We start from the raw sequence: 14,653 nt of genomic DNA, 5'->3' as shown, positions 1-14,653 counted from the left end.
TCTGCTTAATCGTGCAGCCAGGACCATAGATGCAAATTAGCCCCCACCACCTCGGGCCATAGATATACTGGCGCTTTTCCATTGCATAGTACCTCACGGTTTGGTTTCAGTGGGGTCGGGTCAGCTCACCTCACCTCACTTGGGCTCGATTAGCTTCTCCATTGAGTTTAGTAACACTTCGCAGTGGGAGGGATTATAGGCGCGTCATTATATTAGCTCCGCCTGCTGCTGTATCATACAAGTGAGAGCGTTATTGGAATGATAAACATCCCCATACATTAATTTATTTCTCAGTCCGCCACAAAATCAAAACTGACCACCACAAATATGTTTGCACATCGTGTTTATCCCTACCTCTGTCTCACAGTCGATGCGCTCCGCTTAGCCTCATTTAAGTTGCATATACACATATAATGCGCACCTGCGTTGCAAATGTGCCGCTACAAACTGCAAGTCTGGAAAAAAACTGGTATGGTGTTCCTGGTTCTCAACCTGTGGATGTTTTTCATAGCTAAATGGGAGTTTGGGAACTTATAGTAGAGCACAGACGACAACATGTTTGCTCGAGACAGCGCAAGCTAGCACTAAGCTAAAGCTAATCTTTACATTATAGCGATGACGCTGGTAGTGACGATTCTCTCAGACCAATCAGTGATCTACAGTGTTTTTACGTCACGTTTGGTATCAGCTTGGAACCGGATCGCGGTGGTACGAAAAAAGTATTGTGTACTACGTACTGCACCCAATGGAAAACTCCCAAAAGTAAGCTGACCTGACCCAAACCAAACCGTGGGGTACTATGCAATGAAAAAAGCGCCATATATGTACATACATGCTACATTCGATTGTTTCAAAAACATAACTGCTCCATTTTTATATAACGCATAAGTAAAATGCGCATTTGAAGCACTAATATTTTTTAACGCTGATGTTGGTTAGAGCATTTGCACGTATGAACATCACAGAAGGTGAGCTGAAGCAGCTGTGCTGACATCTTGTTTATGCGGCATCTATACATAATATCTATGGCTCGAACTACTGATCTTCTCGTTCAGCTGTGATGATATGATTGGTTACATGTTTGTAACGTAGGAAACCAAGGTGATTACAAACTGCGGTCTTTGGAAAACTCCAATTTTATAGAGAAAATACTCAACAATGAATGATGAACCTGCACATGGTTTATCTTAAAATATATTCGAAACACCACATAGACACATAAACACCAAAAACTTGATTTTCACCACAGGGGGACTTTAAGCAAAAAAGTGATGAAGTGAGCAGATTTTCATGTCACAGCTGTCACTTTGAACATGTTTGATTTACCCAAACTCTTATTTTCTGTCTTTCAGGACATGTTACCAATGGCTGGGGATCCCACCCAGGGAACAACCAATTACAACATCGAAGACTTCCCTGACCTCAGCATGTTTCCTCCATTTACCGAGTAACCGGATTCATTTGTTGCTTTAATTTTGTTTCGGTTCGGACTGCAGTACTTTCATCTCACACATTCACATGACGCTGCTCTATTTTTGAAATCGCACACTCCTGAAAACGCTATTGACTCTGAAACACACAAACTCTTGTGTGAAAGCTGTTTATCACTTACAAACAGACTCGTACAGAGGACGAACTGCAGAGGTGCTGGGGCGAATTCACGAAACTCTCACAGTTTTTGTGCAAAACCCTGTATTTGCAAAAGGCAAGATGCACTATTAACAACTATAGAAAGCAAACGTTTGCCTAAAAGAGATGTTTTTGTATATTCAGTCTTGGCAGATGCCACATCCATACGCATGCTATATAACACTGTACAGTCCCAGTAAAGTATGCATTACTTTACAACCCGGCAGCCAGAACTGACCTGCACCGTGTGATTTGCATAATTCCTATCGGGTGCTAAAACAACGCATGCAAATAAATGACTTTTTTTGGCATTTTATCGTACAGAATATGTATTTTGAGAATCTTTATTAATGGAAACGCTTTTCACATTGCCAAACAGCATCTTGCTGCAATATTTGTGCGCCGCGCCATTTCGTAACATTGCGAAACGACGCTTACTGTGTATTATGTAGTCTATGTAGTGATGTCTATAACCTAGCTTACTAATAATAATAATAATAAATACAGATGGATGTAAAGAAAAAAAAAACATTTGATTTAAATTTACGAATGTGAAATTTTTTTACTTACTTTCTTACAAAATTGCTAATCGCATTCTCAGTCATCCTCCTCATCCTTATAAAAACAAACGCATTCGCTGTGTTTATCGTAATCTGTGTGGCAGCTGCAATTTTTTGTTATTATTAACTTTTGAACTGATACATGATGTGGACTTATACACTACACTCTTTTTCACAAGTCTAAAGAAATGGACCGATGGGAAGACCTCGAAATGGAACGTGAATCTTTTTGGTAATCAAATGGATGTTTTTATGTAAATAACGTGATTTTTATGTTAGTGTTTTATGTCACATACCGCTACTACATACTTGTGTAGGGTTAATATCATTGTGTGCAATGTGAGTACTTGCGTAACTCTTGTTACTTAGTTAGCTTGTTCATTGTACAATGAGTTTAGAATTGTATAAATTGTGTAAATGTGTTTCGTTATTTTTATGTAACTTTATGACTATAAATTGTGCTTGTGACAACAAATGTGGCTTATTGAGTCGTTTTTATTAGATTGAGTGGCTCAGTGGGTAGCGCTGTTGCCTCACAGCAAGAAGGTCCCCGATTCGAGCCTCGGCTAGGTCAAGTGGCCTTTCTGTGTGGAGTTTGCATGTTCTCCATGTGTCAGCGTGGGTTTACTCCAGGTACTCCAGTTTCTTCCCAGAGGCCAAAAACATGCAAGTTAGGTGAACTGGAGATACCCAAATGCCCAACCTGTGTATGGATTAACCAGTTTTCACCATGAAAATAGCCAAAGATGCTGAAACGGCATGAAGAATAAAGAAAGAAAGAAAAGCTTTCTTAGACATATTAAGGAGACATATTACCAGTCTATTTTAACAGATCAATAATTCTTTATAAAGTATATTCAATCATAATAAATCATCAGGACGTGAGGCGACACTCACAAGCCATATTACATCCATAATGTAATTTATTTCCATTTGGAACTGGATATTTGTTAAGAAAAATGTAGACCATAATTTTTCATTTGTAATTTAATAGATTTAAAAAAAATGGGGTAATCGGTTAATTTACCCTTTCTGGATTGATTTTATATATTAAAAAAAAAAACTTAAACATGAAATATAAGATGACACTGGGTCATTCTATGAAAATGGTGGCTTTTTGAACAGACAACTTTTTTAAAAATGTTATTCTTTTTTTATACCAAAACTTATAGTGAGATAATAGTTAACCTCTTAACATTATAAATCAACTTAAATGACAGCTTAATGTATTTTTATATTTTTACTACATTACATTAAAAAATGCTTGTGCTGCTTTTTCGTCACTGGTGTTACCTATATTTTAGATGACGATTCAGGCTTCCCAGAAATTTGACCATTTAATTTGCATACATAATCAAAGACAGAAAAAGTTTATGTAATATTAAGAAATTGTCTTGATTAGTAATAATTTACTTTAAACAGGCATGCGTAAATTTCTATTATGTGACCTTTTTCTATATCTACCATTGTGTTTTTTGTTGTAACAGTAGAAATAATTGAGGTTGAGTGATCAAAATTGAATGATGATATCCTTAACATGCTTACTAATGAATGCAGCAACTGTTAGGTAGATACAAAAACTATATTCTATGAAACTGGGCAACTCTGATGCCAGAAAACCAATGGAAAGCAATATTATGTGTAGGGCTGGGTATCGATTCAGATGTTCCAGATCGATTCGATTTCGATTCACAAGCTATTAAATCGATTCGATTCCGATTCTCAATTAAATTTTTGATTCCGGTTCTCAGGTAGGTTTTTATACTCGATTCTCGATTCAACTCAATGAATATAGATTTAATACACATACTATATTAATAAAAAAGAACAGTGAACAGCAGTTTACAAGTGGGTAATTAATAAAAAGAAATTAAAAGCCACAACACTCTTGCTTGCGAAATCTAAAATGCTTCCATTCCTCCGTTCAATGTTTGCGGAAATAAATATGAAAAAAATCGATTCTACTCTTTGAGAATCGATTTTTAATTGACCACGTTTTACAAAACGATTAATCGAAAAATCGATTTTTTTGCCCAACCCTATTTATTAAATAAACTTTAGCTGAATAGGAGGGATTGCAAAAACACTGGTGTTATCGTCGTGTCACTGGTGTTACCAGCAGCAACAGTAACACCGGTGACGATAACACCAGTGACAAATCTGCAGACACAATGGCATATCTAAGATTGCGGCCACAGTAGCTCAAACCACACTTCTTAAATTGTAAATAAATCACTTAATTATGCAATTTGAAAAATTATATTAATAAAATTTACTTTCCCTCTTACTATAAACTGTAGTAACACAAGTGACACATCTTAAGTCCTCGCATGAAATTATCAAATTATTTATCAAATTGCGTAAAGATGAGAGAGTGCACACTCACAATGTGCTTTTTAAAACACCTACAATGAATGTTTGACCCAGGAAGAAGTTGGCAAGGATGTTGATTTTTTTCAAAGTGGTGGTTTCTATAAATTGTAAGACCAGTGACATGAAATTGGGGGACAGGTATTCCCTGTAAATTATTTATAATATTTAGTTGATATTTTAGTTTTTTAAGTAGTCCACTAAATAACTGTACTACTTTTCTTTGTATTATGACATTTAAAGGGGGAGAATAATATTTTTTTTTTTACTCAAAATATGTCACTAAACCACGACTCCTGACCCGATTGACAAGCCAATTTCATGGTACTGACCGTAAAACATTTGCTGTAATTATGCAGCTGGTTGCCAGTAACTTACTGTAGAAGATAAAGACTGAAAATGTTTCATGTTCATTTAACTTTGAACAAACTGTTGCGAGTAAATAACATTAATGTAAAATCTACAGTAAGTTACTGGCAGCTAGTAATACTAAGTAATACTGTAATTTCTACAGAATTTTTTTACAGTGTATATATAAAAAATGGTTTGCAATATAGCTGTCTTACATATGTTTTTTTTTTATAATAAAACACTTTAAGTAAAACAAAAAACATATATTTTGTGTCGTTATCTGAAAATTTTAAGTTTTTTTCCTGGTGGTTGGGGCTGGGACAGGAAAGTCACCATTTTCATAGAATGACAACAAAAAACCTCAAAAGAAGAAGATATGTTTTACAATCAATAGCTTATATACAGTTATATATATAACTTAAATGAAAATGTACTTATTAAGGCAACATATCAAATTTTTATGAGGATTATGAGGGTTTTCTAAGCAGGCATTTAATTTTCTGCATGGCAAGATTATAAGCATGATAGTATAGGGCAGGGGTGGGCATTCCTGGTCCTGGAGGGCCACTGTCCTGCAAAGTTTAGCTTCAACCCTAATCAAACACCTGGAAATCTTATCAAAGGTTGCAAGATATCTTGGATATTACTTTTAGGTATGTTTGATAAGGGTTGAAGCTAAACTTTGACCACCCCGGTAGGGTATTGGGCAGGCACTATTGGATTACTGCTTTATTAATGTTAACTACCATAGAACATTACACTGGAAAAAAACTATTGGGTTTTCTTTAAAGGTCATTTTCTTGCATCCAACCTTTTTTGTGAGCAATGGCTACCACAATGATTAAACTGGAGTCTGTAGGACTACTTTTTTTATCTAGTCTACTTTAAAAAAAAGTTTGTTTTACTTTTAATCTTATTTTACGTGTTAATATGTTTTATCATTGTTTAAAATGTCAACATACATAAAAGAAGCCAAGCTAAAAACATGTAATTAATACATATTAAAATTCAGCCTATTCATAGAATTTGCTTTGATGGGGAACTTACAGACTGGGCAACCTGGTGCCCGCGGGCACTATGTTGGAGACCACTGCTCTAGGCCATGGTTTTAGACTAAGAGTAAAGGTTTGCTGTAAACGTTTCCACTAGAGATGTGCTAATCCATCATTTATTTCATTATGAATATAAATGTTTCTGTTATAGAGAGATACGGAGACAAAGCCAGTCATATACAGTATGCCAGATCAACATAGTGGGCCACATAAAGCTACCGGCTGTTAAAATAAAATGCCGTTATTTAATCTCATGCAAGTATGACATGATTTTAAACATGTTTAATTTTTTTAATAATATACTATTGTAATATTTTATTTTTTTCTATACTATACTATTTACTATACATTCTTTAAAGAGGTTCCAGCTCCTGCAACACAAAAGTTTTTTGTAGTGGAAAAAAGTTTTTTACACTGTCAGAAAATTTTGACAAAAATTGACCCAAGCTGTCACTGGGGCAGTACCATTTAAAAAAAGGTCCTATGTACCATTAAGGTACAGATTTATTTATACATTTGGAACCAATATGTACCTTTGAGTTCCTCATATGCACTCTTTGATACCAATATGTACCTCTGAGGTACTAATAGGAACTCTTTAGGTTCAAAGGTGTACTTTTGAAAGTGTGTACCACCCATGTGACATCTACTCTATAAGGGACCAATTTTGACCACTTGAAAAGAAAAAACAATTTCTCCTAAAACCTTTGACCGAATGTTTTTTAAGCAACCAAACATGGTATGGAATCGCTGTAAACTTTGAAGCCTGACTTTTTCAGTCGTCAGTTCTAGAATTCATTTGTTCTGACGTTTCTTATTGGATGCAAGAAACAAATAAGCTGTTAAAAATTTACATTTTTATTGACAAAGAACCATGTTAACCAGTTTTAGAGATGAGGGCAGTATTGTTGTATAAGCTGAGCTCTATATCATAGGTCTTCAGTGTTATTTTCTGAAGCAGAACATTTATATGAATTCAGAAAACATTTTGTGCTTTACTGGTGGGTGTAAGTAAAGTCCTGTTGTCAAATCCCCTTCCTGTAACATAAACACTCGGGATCATTGAAGAGGCTGTAAGGCTGACAATGTTCAATGATTTTTTCTGGAGGGGTGCTGAATTTGTATGTATCATAATCATATTCTGCCTTTTGTTTTAAATGAATAAAATTATCGTCCATTATAGGATAAATGTCATGTTGGCATTTGAACATCTGCTAAGTCAACATGAAATGTAAATTTTTGCTGATGCCATGCAATAATAACCACACTTTAAAAAAATCCTGGTTGCCTTAAATTTGTAAGTAGGGGTTTGCGGGGCACAAACCAACACAGGGTTAATCGTAACTCAGCTACTTTACATATTTATACAGGATAGAGCAATCTGTGCTTTTGGTTTTTTTCTCTTACTTTAGAAGATGATATCCAGTTTATTAATGTTTTGATGTGTTTTCATTAAGATATTGAATGAAAGTAAATTTATTCATTTTATGTTTTTTCAATTTTTGAGTTGGGTGTACGTGTCACCAAATCCAACCCTTATATTATTTTAATCACTGTCTTGTTACCTAAAACATAACACCATTTTGAAACATGTCAGCAACTCCTAGTAAATTATAGCTGAGATTAAAAACATTTTTCCACAGCAGGGTTAGTTGTAATTAAGCCTCAGGTATACAATGATGTGAAATGAAAACAATGTAAATGCTATTCGATCAAGATGATAACTGTTAATACAATATTAGGGGAAGTAAATCAAACAATTATGATTTTTTTTATTAATTGTGCAGCCCTTTCAAAAAATGTATTTAAATGCATTGATGATCTAAGGATGGTTAGATGAAGGATCATGGATGGATGAATGTGTGGATATATATCTATTATAGGCAGATAAATAAACAATATCCACCTTTAGTATATAGACTTAAATTATAAATATAATTTTTTTATAAATAATAAATAATTTATACTATTAAATTATATAACTATTTGTGTTTAAACAAAATTTTCTAGCAGGTGTTACAACAAACCTTTTGTTTGTTACAATGAACCTCACCTATGGGGTAACGTTTGCACTCCTGTCACTTTCGGTGTAATTGTACGACAACAGTAGGTCCCACAAACAAACTTTAGGGGCCCTGTCATACACCCGGCGCAATGCGCGACGCAAGTGTCTTTTGCTAGTTTCAACCCGGCGAAATTATCATTTTCACATTTAGCGCCACGTTGATTAAATAGCAAATGCATTTGCGCCCAATTTTGCGCCCATGGGCATTCTGGTCTGAAACGCGGTGTGTTCAGGTGCATTGTTGCCGCGTTGGTATTTTGAGGCAACTAAAATAGACTACGCCATTGACCAACAAAAACCTGGGCTAAAGTCTATGGCGCAATAGTGTTTTTGTTATTTAATGAGCGCATTGGTAATACAGGACGACAATGCGCGTTTGCTTATCACAAAAAAACGCTTTTTAATATGAAAAATTAAAGGATTAAAATGTAAAAGATTATTATTGAGTCTCTTGGACATAAATGAGGACCGATTATGAGACGTTAGAAGGCGAAAATAGCTGCTTCACCTCCTGTAGCCTGGTAACTAATTAAATGTTTTGCTTTAAACAAATGCAAATTTGCATCTGTTTTTAAATGTTTTTTTTTTTAATGCTACCCCACAGATTTATTGTATATGATGACTCTGTACCTGTGGATATGGTGGGATGAGAAACATTTTTTAAGAAATGCTTTAAAAACAACTCACGGCGCTGTCCGGGTGCTGAAATGGCTGTCCGAACGTTTGTAAATTCTTTATCTACGGTTTGTTGCAAATAAACCTTTTCTTACGTACTTGTAAATTTTTTTTGATGATGTTGGATAGCCATACATTCAGGGCATGAAATTAACACCCGACCACGCGCCAAATGCGGGTGGATTTTGCAATTGGCGGGTAACACTGTCAATCTACCGGCCACATTGGCGGGTAGGCAATGCGAATCAGTGATGCGCGGGTCATTGTATAAACAACCCACTCTCGACCGACATTTTCAACTAACCCGCCCCGCCCGCAATTGTTCAAAATAGTTTTTAAACTCGACCGACTGACCGCGGCCTGAATATCATTAAAATATTTTTGGATGACTCGTAACCGGCACCCGCTCATTTCTTATCAACCTGCGCATATCACCGATGCAAATTGAGTGATTCATTGAGAGGATGCGACTGCTGTTTCGCAACGTTCATGCGATTGGAAAGAAGATGAGGCACTTCTCTGACTATGTTTGGATGTGCGAGTAAGTATTAAACTGTTGGTGAGATGGGTGGTGAGAATGTAATGCTGACATAGGCTACAGTATAGTCACAGTTGCAGAGATGTGTAGTGCTGCTGTGGGAAGGATCAGAACTCTTGATGTGTAAACTTTAGAGAGAGTTGCGCTACTATGCCTTATACTGTAGTACATTAACATACATTTTGCGAATATAGTAATGAAAAACAACGTATGTGCGGCGTTTATGTGCGCAGTTTGTGCCCTCTCTGTCTCTGTGTGCGTGCGCAGGTTTAAGGGGACTCAATAGGGCACATTGGAGAGACGCGTCCTAAAAGCAAGCGTACATAAAATCTTTCTGCTCTTGACAGGGCACATATAAACAAAATGATCTCAACAGTATTCATTTTCTAATAAAACATTTCTTTATGTCTTAAGTGTATGTATAGAGAGTCAAAAAACAGTCTGTGCTGGTCTTAAAGAGACAGTAGCCTCAATTAACCTACTTAAGTCTGTGTCATTAATGTTAATCAAACAACCTAAGACAAAGAGAAATTCACTTTTGTAGCTCTAAAAAAAATTATATTTAATTCATACAATAAAGACAGTGTTATAATTCACTATTTGGGCAAAAAAAAAAACTGGCTGGTAAAAAGTCTCTGTGGCAGGTGGATTTCTAAATCCACCTGCCACAGTGGCTGGTGGTCAAAAAAGTTAACTTCAGGCCCTGCATACATTTAAAACAAATAAAAGCCTGCTATTTTTACTTCCATGACTAAAAGAAAACGGCTTTTAAAGGTTTTAATCCAAAAAATAACAATTTCAATACAAATGGAAACAACAATTTTTTTTACATCAATCTTAAACGGGTGGTCTTCCAGCGCAACTTGCTTTTAAAGGGGATGACAGTTGGGACTCTCATTGGTTTATTGCACGTTAAGCCCAAAACACACCCATTACTCATTACAAGAATAGGAACAACCCTTTTCGACCCTGCGCTTGGGGCACAAACCATTTTCCCCGTCATTTAATTTGCAAAAGTGGATTCAGACATGCCGTTTAGACCTTGTGCCGTGCGCTTTAGACAATGCGCTTAGATCGTTAAAATAGGGCTCAAAGTGTTCGTTTCTAGCAGTGATGTGTCTGAATGTGCTCCGCTCTCCCCTATAATCAACTTTAAGTCATTTCAACTTAGACTGTCGTAGGAATGTGGTCGTAGGAATTAATACGGATTAGCCACCTTGTAAAATACGTACGAATTGCCATGAGATAGTGTTGGAACTCAGTGGCGGCCCGTAACTCCAGAGGGCTGTGAATTAAAAAATTTAGTTTGGAGTGTCGTGTTTGTTGCGTCATGTGAACCTATGTGCATCATACCTCTTGTCAAAATACCTGCCTGCTGCACACACGTCGAAAAGGTTTATGATTAAAAAAGACGCTCACATTCACAAAATACTCGCAAGACACTAACTTAACACTAAACTCTGATTGCACATGAGATAGTGGGCCCTATTTTAACGATCTGAAACGCAAGTGCGAAGCGCAATGCGCAAGTGAGTTTGTGGGCGGATCTTGGGCGCTGTTGCTATTTTCCCGGTGTGAGAAATAACTCCTGCGCCAGGCCCAAATCAATAAGGGGTTGGTCTGAAGTAGGTTCATTATTCATAGGTGTGGTTTGGGCGTAACGTCAAATAAACCAATCAGAACGCTATCCAACATTCCCTTTAAACGCAAGGGCGCAAGTTCCATGGCGGGTTGCTATTATTAGGACGGATTTACCAGGCATACGCCAGGAGCGGTTCACAGCCGAGGAGACCGACGTTCTTGTAAGAGCAGTCAAAGGCAGAGAAGTTGTTTTGTATGGGGATGGAAAAAACCCGCCCAAATCAGCGTAGGTTAAACAGGCGTGAGAGGAAATAGCCACAATCGTCTCATCAGCTGGCATCCCCAGGACATTGCGCCAAGCGCTACAATGATGTCAGGAAACGGGGGAATCCCAAGCTTGTCAGCGTAAATCGGCTTTGCCGTGTAAAGGGAGGTGGATCTGCCTCAGGACTTGACGCCAGCAGAGGACATCGCTGCGTCCACCCTCACCGCTGAAAGGGTTTGGGGGCTTTGAAATCGGACCCAAGAAACGCAAGCAAGGTCCAACCCCAAAGTACTCTTACAAATCAAGTTCATATACATTAAGGTTTCTTATGAAAATATTTTAATTATTATTTACATAAAATAAACGTAATACAGCCACACAACAAACTTATGAAAATATTTTAATCGTTATTTGCATGAGAATTTTTAACGCAGCCACACAATAAATAAAAACTATCACCACAATGCTCACCACTATGATTCCCCTTATCTCATGTGTTAATAATTTTTATTGTAACAATTTATGATTTGCAAAAATAACTGTTGCATCTGTGTAGATTAGATGCAAAGTGTGTGCGCGTTGTGCACGCTATACATTATGGTCAAGCATGCGCCCTTAAAATAGTATAATGAACCACGCGCAACGCGCCACTGACTTTAAACTAGTTTTTTTTGGTCAGTGGCACAATTGTTTTTTGAAACTGCAAAATAGCACCAGGGATGGTTTGCGCCACAACACGCCTCCTTTTTTGCGCTGAACCGCCCAGGGAGCGCAAATTCATTCCCTAGTTTGCCGACGTGCGTCTGTGGAGGGAAAAACCCACTGTGCGCTGGTGCAAAATACGAATAATACATGCGTCACTGACAAAGTCAATTGAGCTGGGTGCAAGATAGGGCCCTATGTGAGTATCTGGCAAACGCAAGCTTCTCTTTTATCATAAACCCCTTCAAAGCGTCTGCAGCAGGCACTTTTTTGACTTCACGCTTGACGCACACACATGACGGACAATATATATATATATACAATATATATATATTGTTAAGAGCTTCGCATCGTGCACCCTCGAAAAAGACTTGCCGGCCGCCACTGGTGGAATACTGGGCTACAATTTTTTTTTATCTTGAAATAGTAAGTTGCTGTAAAAAATTACTTATTTAAACTTTATTTTATAAGTTACAGCTGCTGCTCACTAGACAAGACTGGTGAGCAATGAATAAGAAATGACTGTCAAATGACTGGTAAATCAAGAAATTACTGGTAAATCTGGAGTTTTCTTACTGGTTTAGACAATGGGGTTCTGTACATGTGCACTCATCTGGTAAATCTCTCTGACATGACCTGAAGGCAACAAACTATGTTTTTTGTTTGTTTGTCACTTTTCTACTTGCATGCGAGTGCACCAAGAGACCATCACGCCTTGTCATATAATTGCGTTTCTGTACACTGTCAAAATCCTAATGTTGTGTTCTACCTGCATGAAGCATGACATGACTTGACTGCCTAGAAGCATAAATAGCAGTTAAATTTCAAGTTCATTGCGTGCCACTCAATTTTATGCCCATGCACTTTTAGGATGGCTCTGGCATACCTTCGTGCTTCGACTGGGGTGTCTTAGGGCTCTGGAGACACATGAGATGTTTTGTAAAGAAACCCGAGATGTTTCGCAGGGGTCACACCTTTCCTTTCTGCAACCGCATGACATCTAACTACCTTCACTTATCATTCCTGCAGGTTATCATTGATATCTGTTGCATGACTTTGCTTGATATACTGGAGTTATTGAAGCATCATAAACACATAGTAAAAGATTCATGCCCTCCTGGTTTACGGGCCTGCGGGTAGCTCGGATTCGGAATGCTACCACCCTGTTCATTCGGTGTTTCGTGTGTTACGCTGTCAGATCTGACAGGATCAGGTCACGCCTGTTTGGTTTCACGCATTGAAAGCTTTCGAAGGAAAAACATTAACTGGTTTTGATCGACAAAAATAAACTCAAGCCTATACCCCGCTGGTTCCAGCTGTGTTATAGATTTGTTTTTTTAAGATAGGCCTGGCGGAGTTGGAAAAAGGCTGATGTGGATACACAGTAGATAGCGCTCTGCTGATTTTAGACAGCTATAAGTTCGTAATGTGTCAGTCATGTCTAGACCCACAGAAAATTTGAAAACATGTCATTCGAAACGTTTGTACATCCCCACCCTTGCATGTTTTTATTTTAATTAAAGGTCACTTATTATGCCCATTTTTACAAGGTGTGCCCATAATGTGTCTGTGAAGTTTCAGCTCAAAATACCCCACAGATCAGGGGCGTCGTGCACCAATTTTTTTTTAAGGGGGCACAGTGTGCACAGCTCACAGAAATTTGTGCAAACACAGACATCAAACAAAATATTATAGAGCTTTCAGTCTTTTACATTGCACTTACATTTCTAACAATCTGAACACCCCTGCTTTCATGCAAAAACCTCCAAAATAAAAGTGTTGACTAACTTTCATATCAAATACTATTTAATCGGAATAATAACATATTGGTATCATATTTACATCTGAAACGGCATGTTTTGTTTATTTACGTTTTGTTTAACGACTTGTTTAATTGTGTCATTAATGCATTTTGCACAACAACTGCATTATCCTATAAAATTTATGTAATGTTAAATCTATAAAGTATATAAACAACGAAAATGACATAAGCTATAGCCACATGATTGATTTTAATGTTCAATAAGGATTTTTAAAAATGTGTATATAAAATTATTAGATGAACACATAATTGCATCAAATTTTACCTCATATGTGATTTCGCATCTTGCGAACTTTGGCGTTGTACCAAGATGAATCTAGAAATCTACTCATATAACGTTGAGACTGTCACATTTTAATATCTGTGACTGTGCTGACTGCTATGGAGGACCACAAGAGTCATGCAAAATGTAATAAAGAACTTCAATATTTAATAACTACCTGGACAATAAAAATAGCAATTTATAGATTTGTTAAAAAATCATTAATTAATCTATAAATAAATAGACAAAGTTACAAAAAAAATCATTATGTAACATTTTATTAGGCAATAAAAAGTGAGGTTATAAAAATAACGTAGAAATGAAATATTAATCCATTAATAAATAGTTCAAAGTAATATAACAATTTACAAAAACAACATAAAACATTCAATAAGTTCATCATTTTAAATTGCATTTATAAATTCTTAATTAAATAATGGAATTTCAAAATGTATTTCAAAAAGCGATTTAAAAAGAGAAATAAATAACTGGATTTATAAATTGAACTACAAGTACAGGTTTAAATTAGGCATTTAAAAGGGAATTTCCGTTTAACATTTCTGTTTTCATTTTCCCGATGGTTCTCCTTATTCTTTTCGCTATTCGATTTGCTTTTTGTTTTAGCCTCTCTATTTAGCTTTTCTGTGACTCTCCCTACGTCACTACGCATTTACGTTAGGTCGCGCTGGACCGGATCTAGACGAGAAGTTGTGCTTTAAAAGTGTATATTTGTTATTTTTATTGTCAAAAATGATAAGACCCTTATGCCTCGTTTGGGATC

At 36.6% G+C, this 14,653-nt stretch overlaps 1 protein-coding gene across 7 annotated transcripts in view; it reads left to right on the top strand.

Annotated features, from left to right (window-relative positions):
• Positions 1 to 2,664, top strand: part of arnt2 (aryl-hydrocarbon receptor nuclear translocator 2) — a 122,362-nt gene extending 119,698 nt beyond the window's left edge. For all 7 annotated transcript variants that reach the window (XM_065294273.2, XM_065294275.2, XM_065294278.2 and 4 more), the window contains one exon: positions 1,353 to 2,664. In XM_065294273.2, the coding sequence (XP_065150345.1) occupies positions 1,353 to 1,451 (99 nt within the window). In that variant the 3' untranslated portion in view covers positions 1,452 to 2,664. The remainder of the gene's footprint in view (positions 1 to 1,352) is intronic.
• The last annotated feature ends 11,989 nt before the right edge of the window (positions 2,665 to 14,653 follow it).

Source organism: Paramisgurnus dabryanus, chromosome 2 (genome assembly GCF_030506205.2).
Source record: "Paramisgurnus dabryanus chromosome 2, PD_genome_1.1, whole genome shotgun sequence".
Taxonomy (NCBI): domain Eukaryota; kingdom Metazoa; phylum Chordata; class Actinopteri; order Cypriniformes; family Cobitidae; genus Paramisgurnus; species Paramisgurnus dabryanus.
This window is presented reverse-complemented; position numbering and strand designations above follow the sequence as displayed.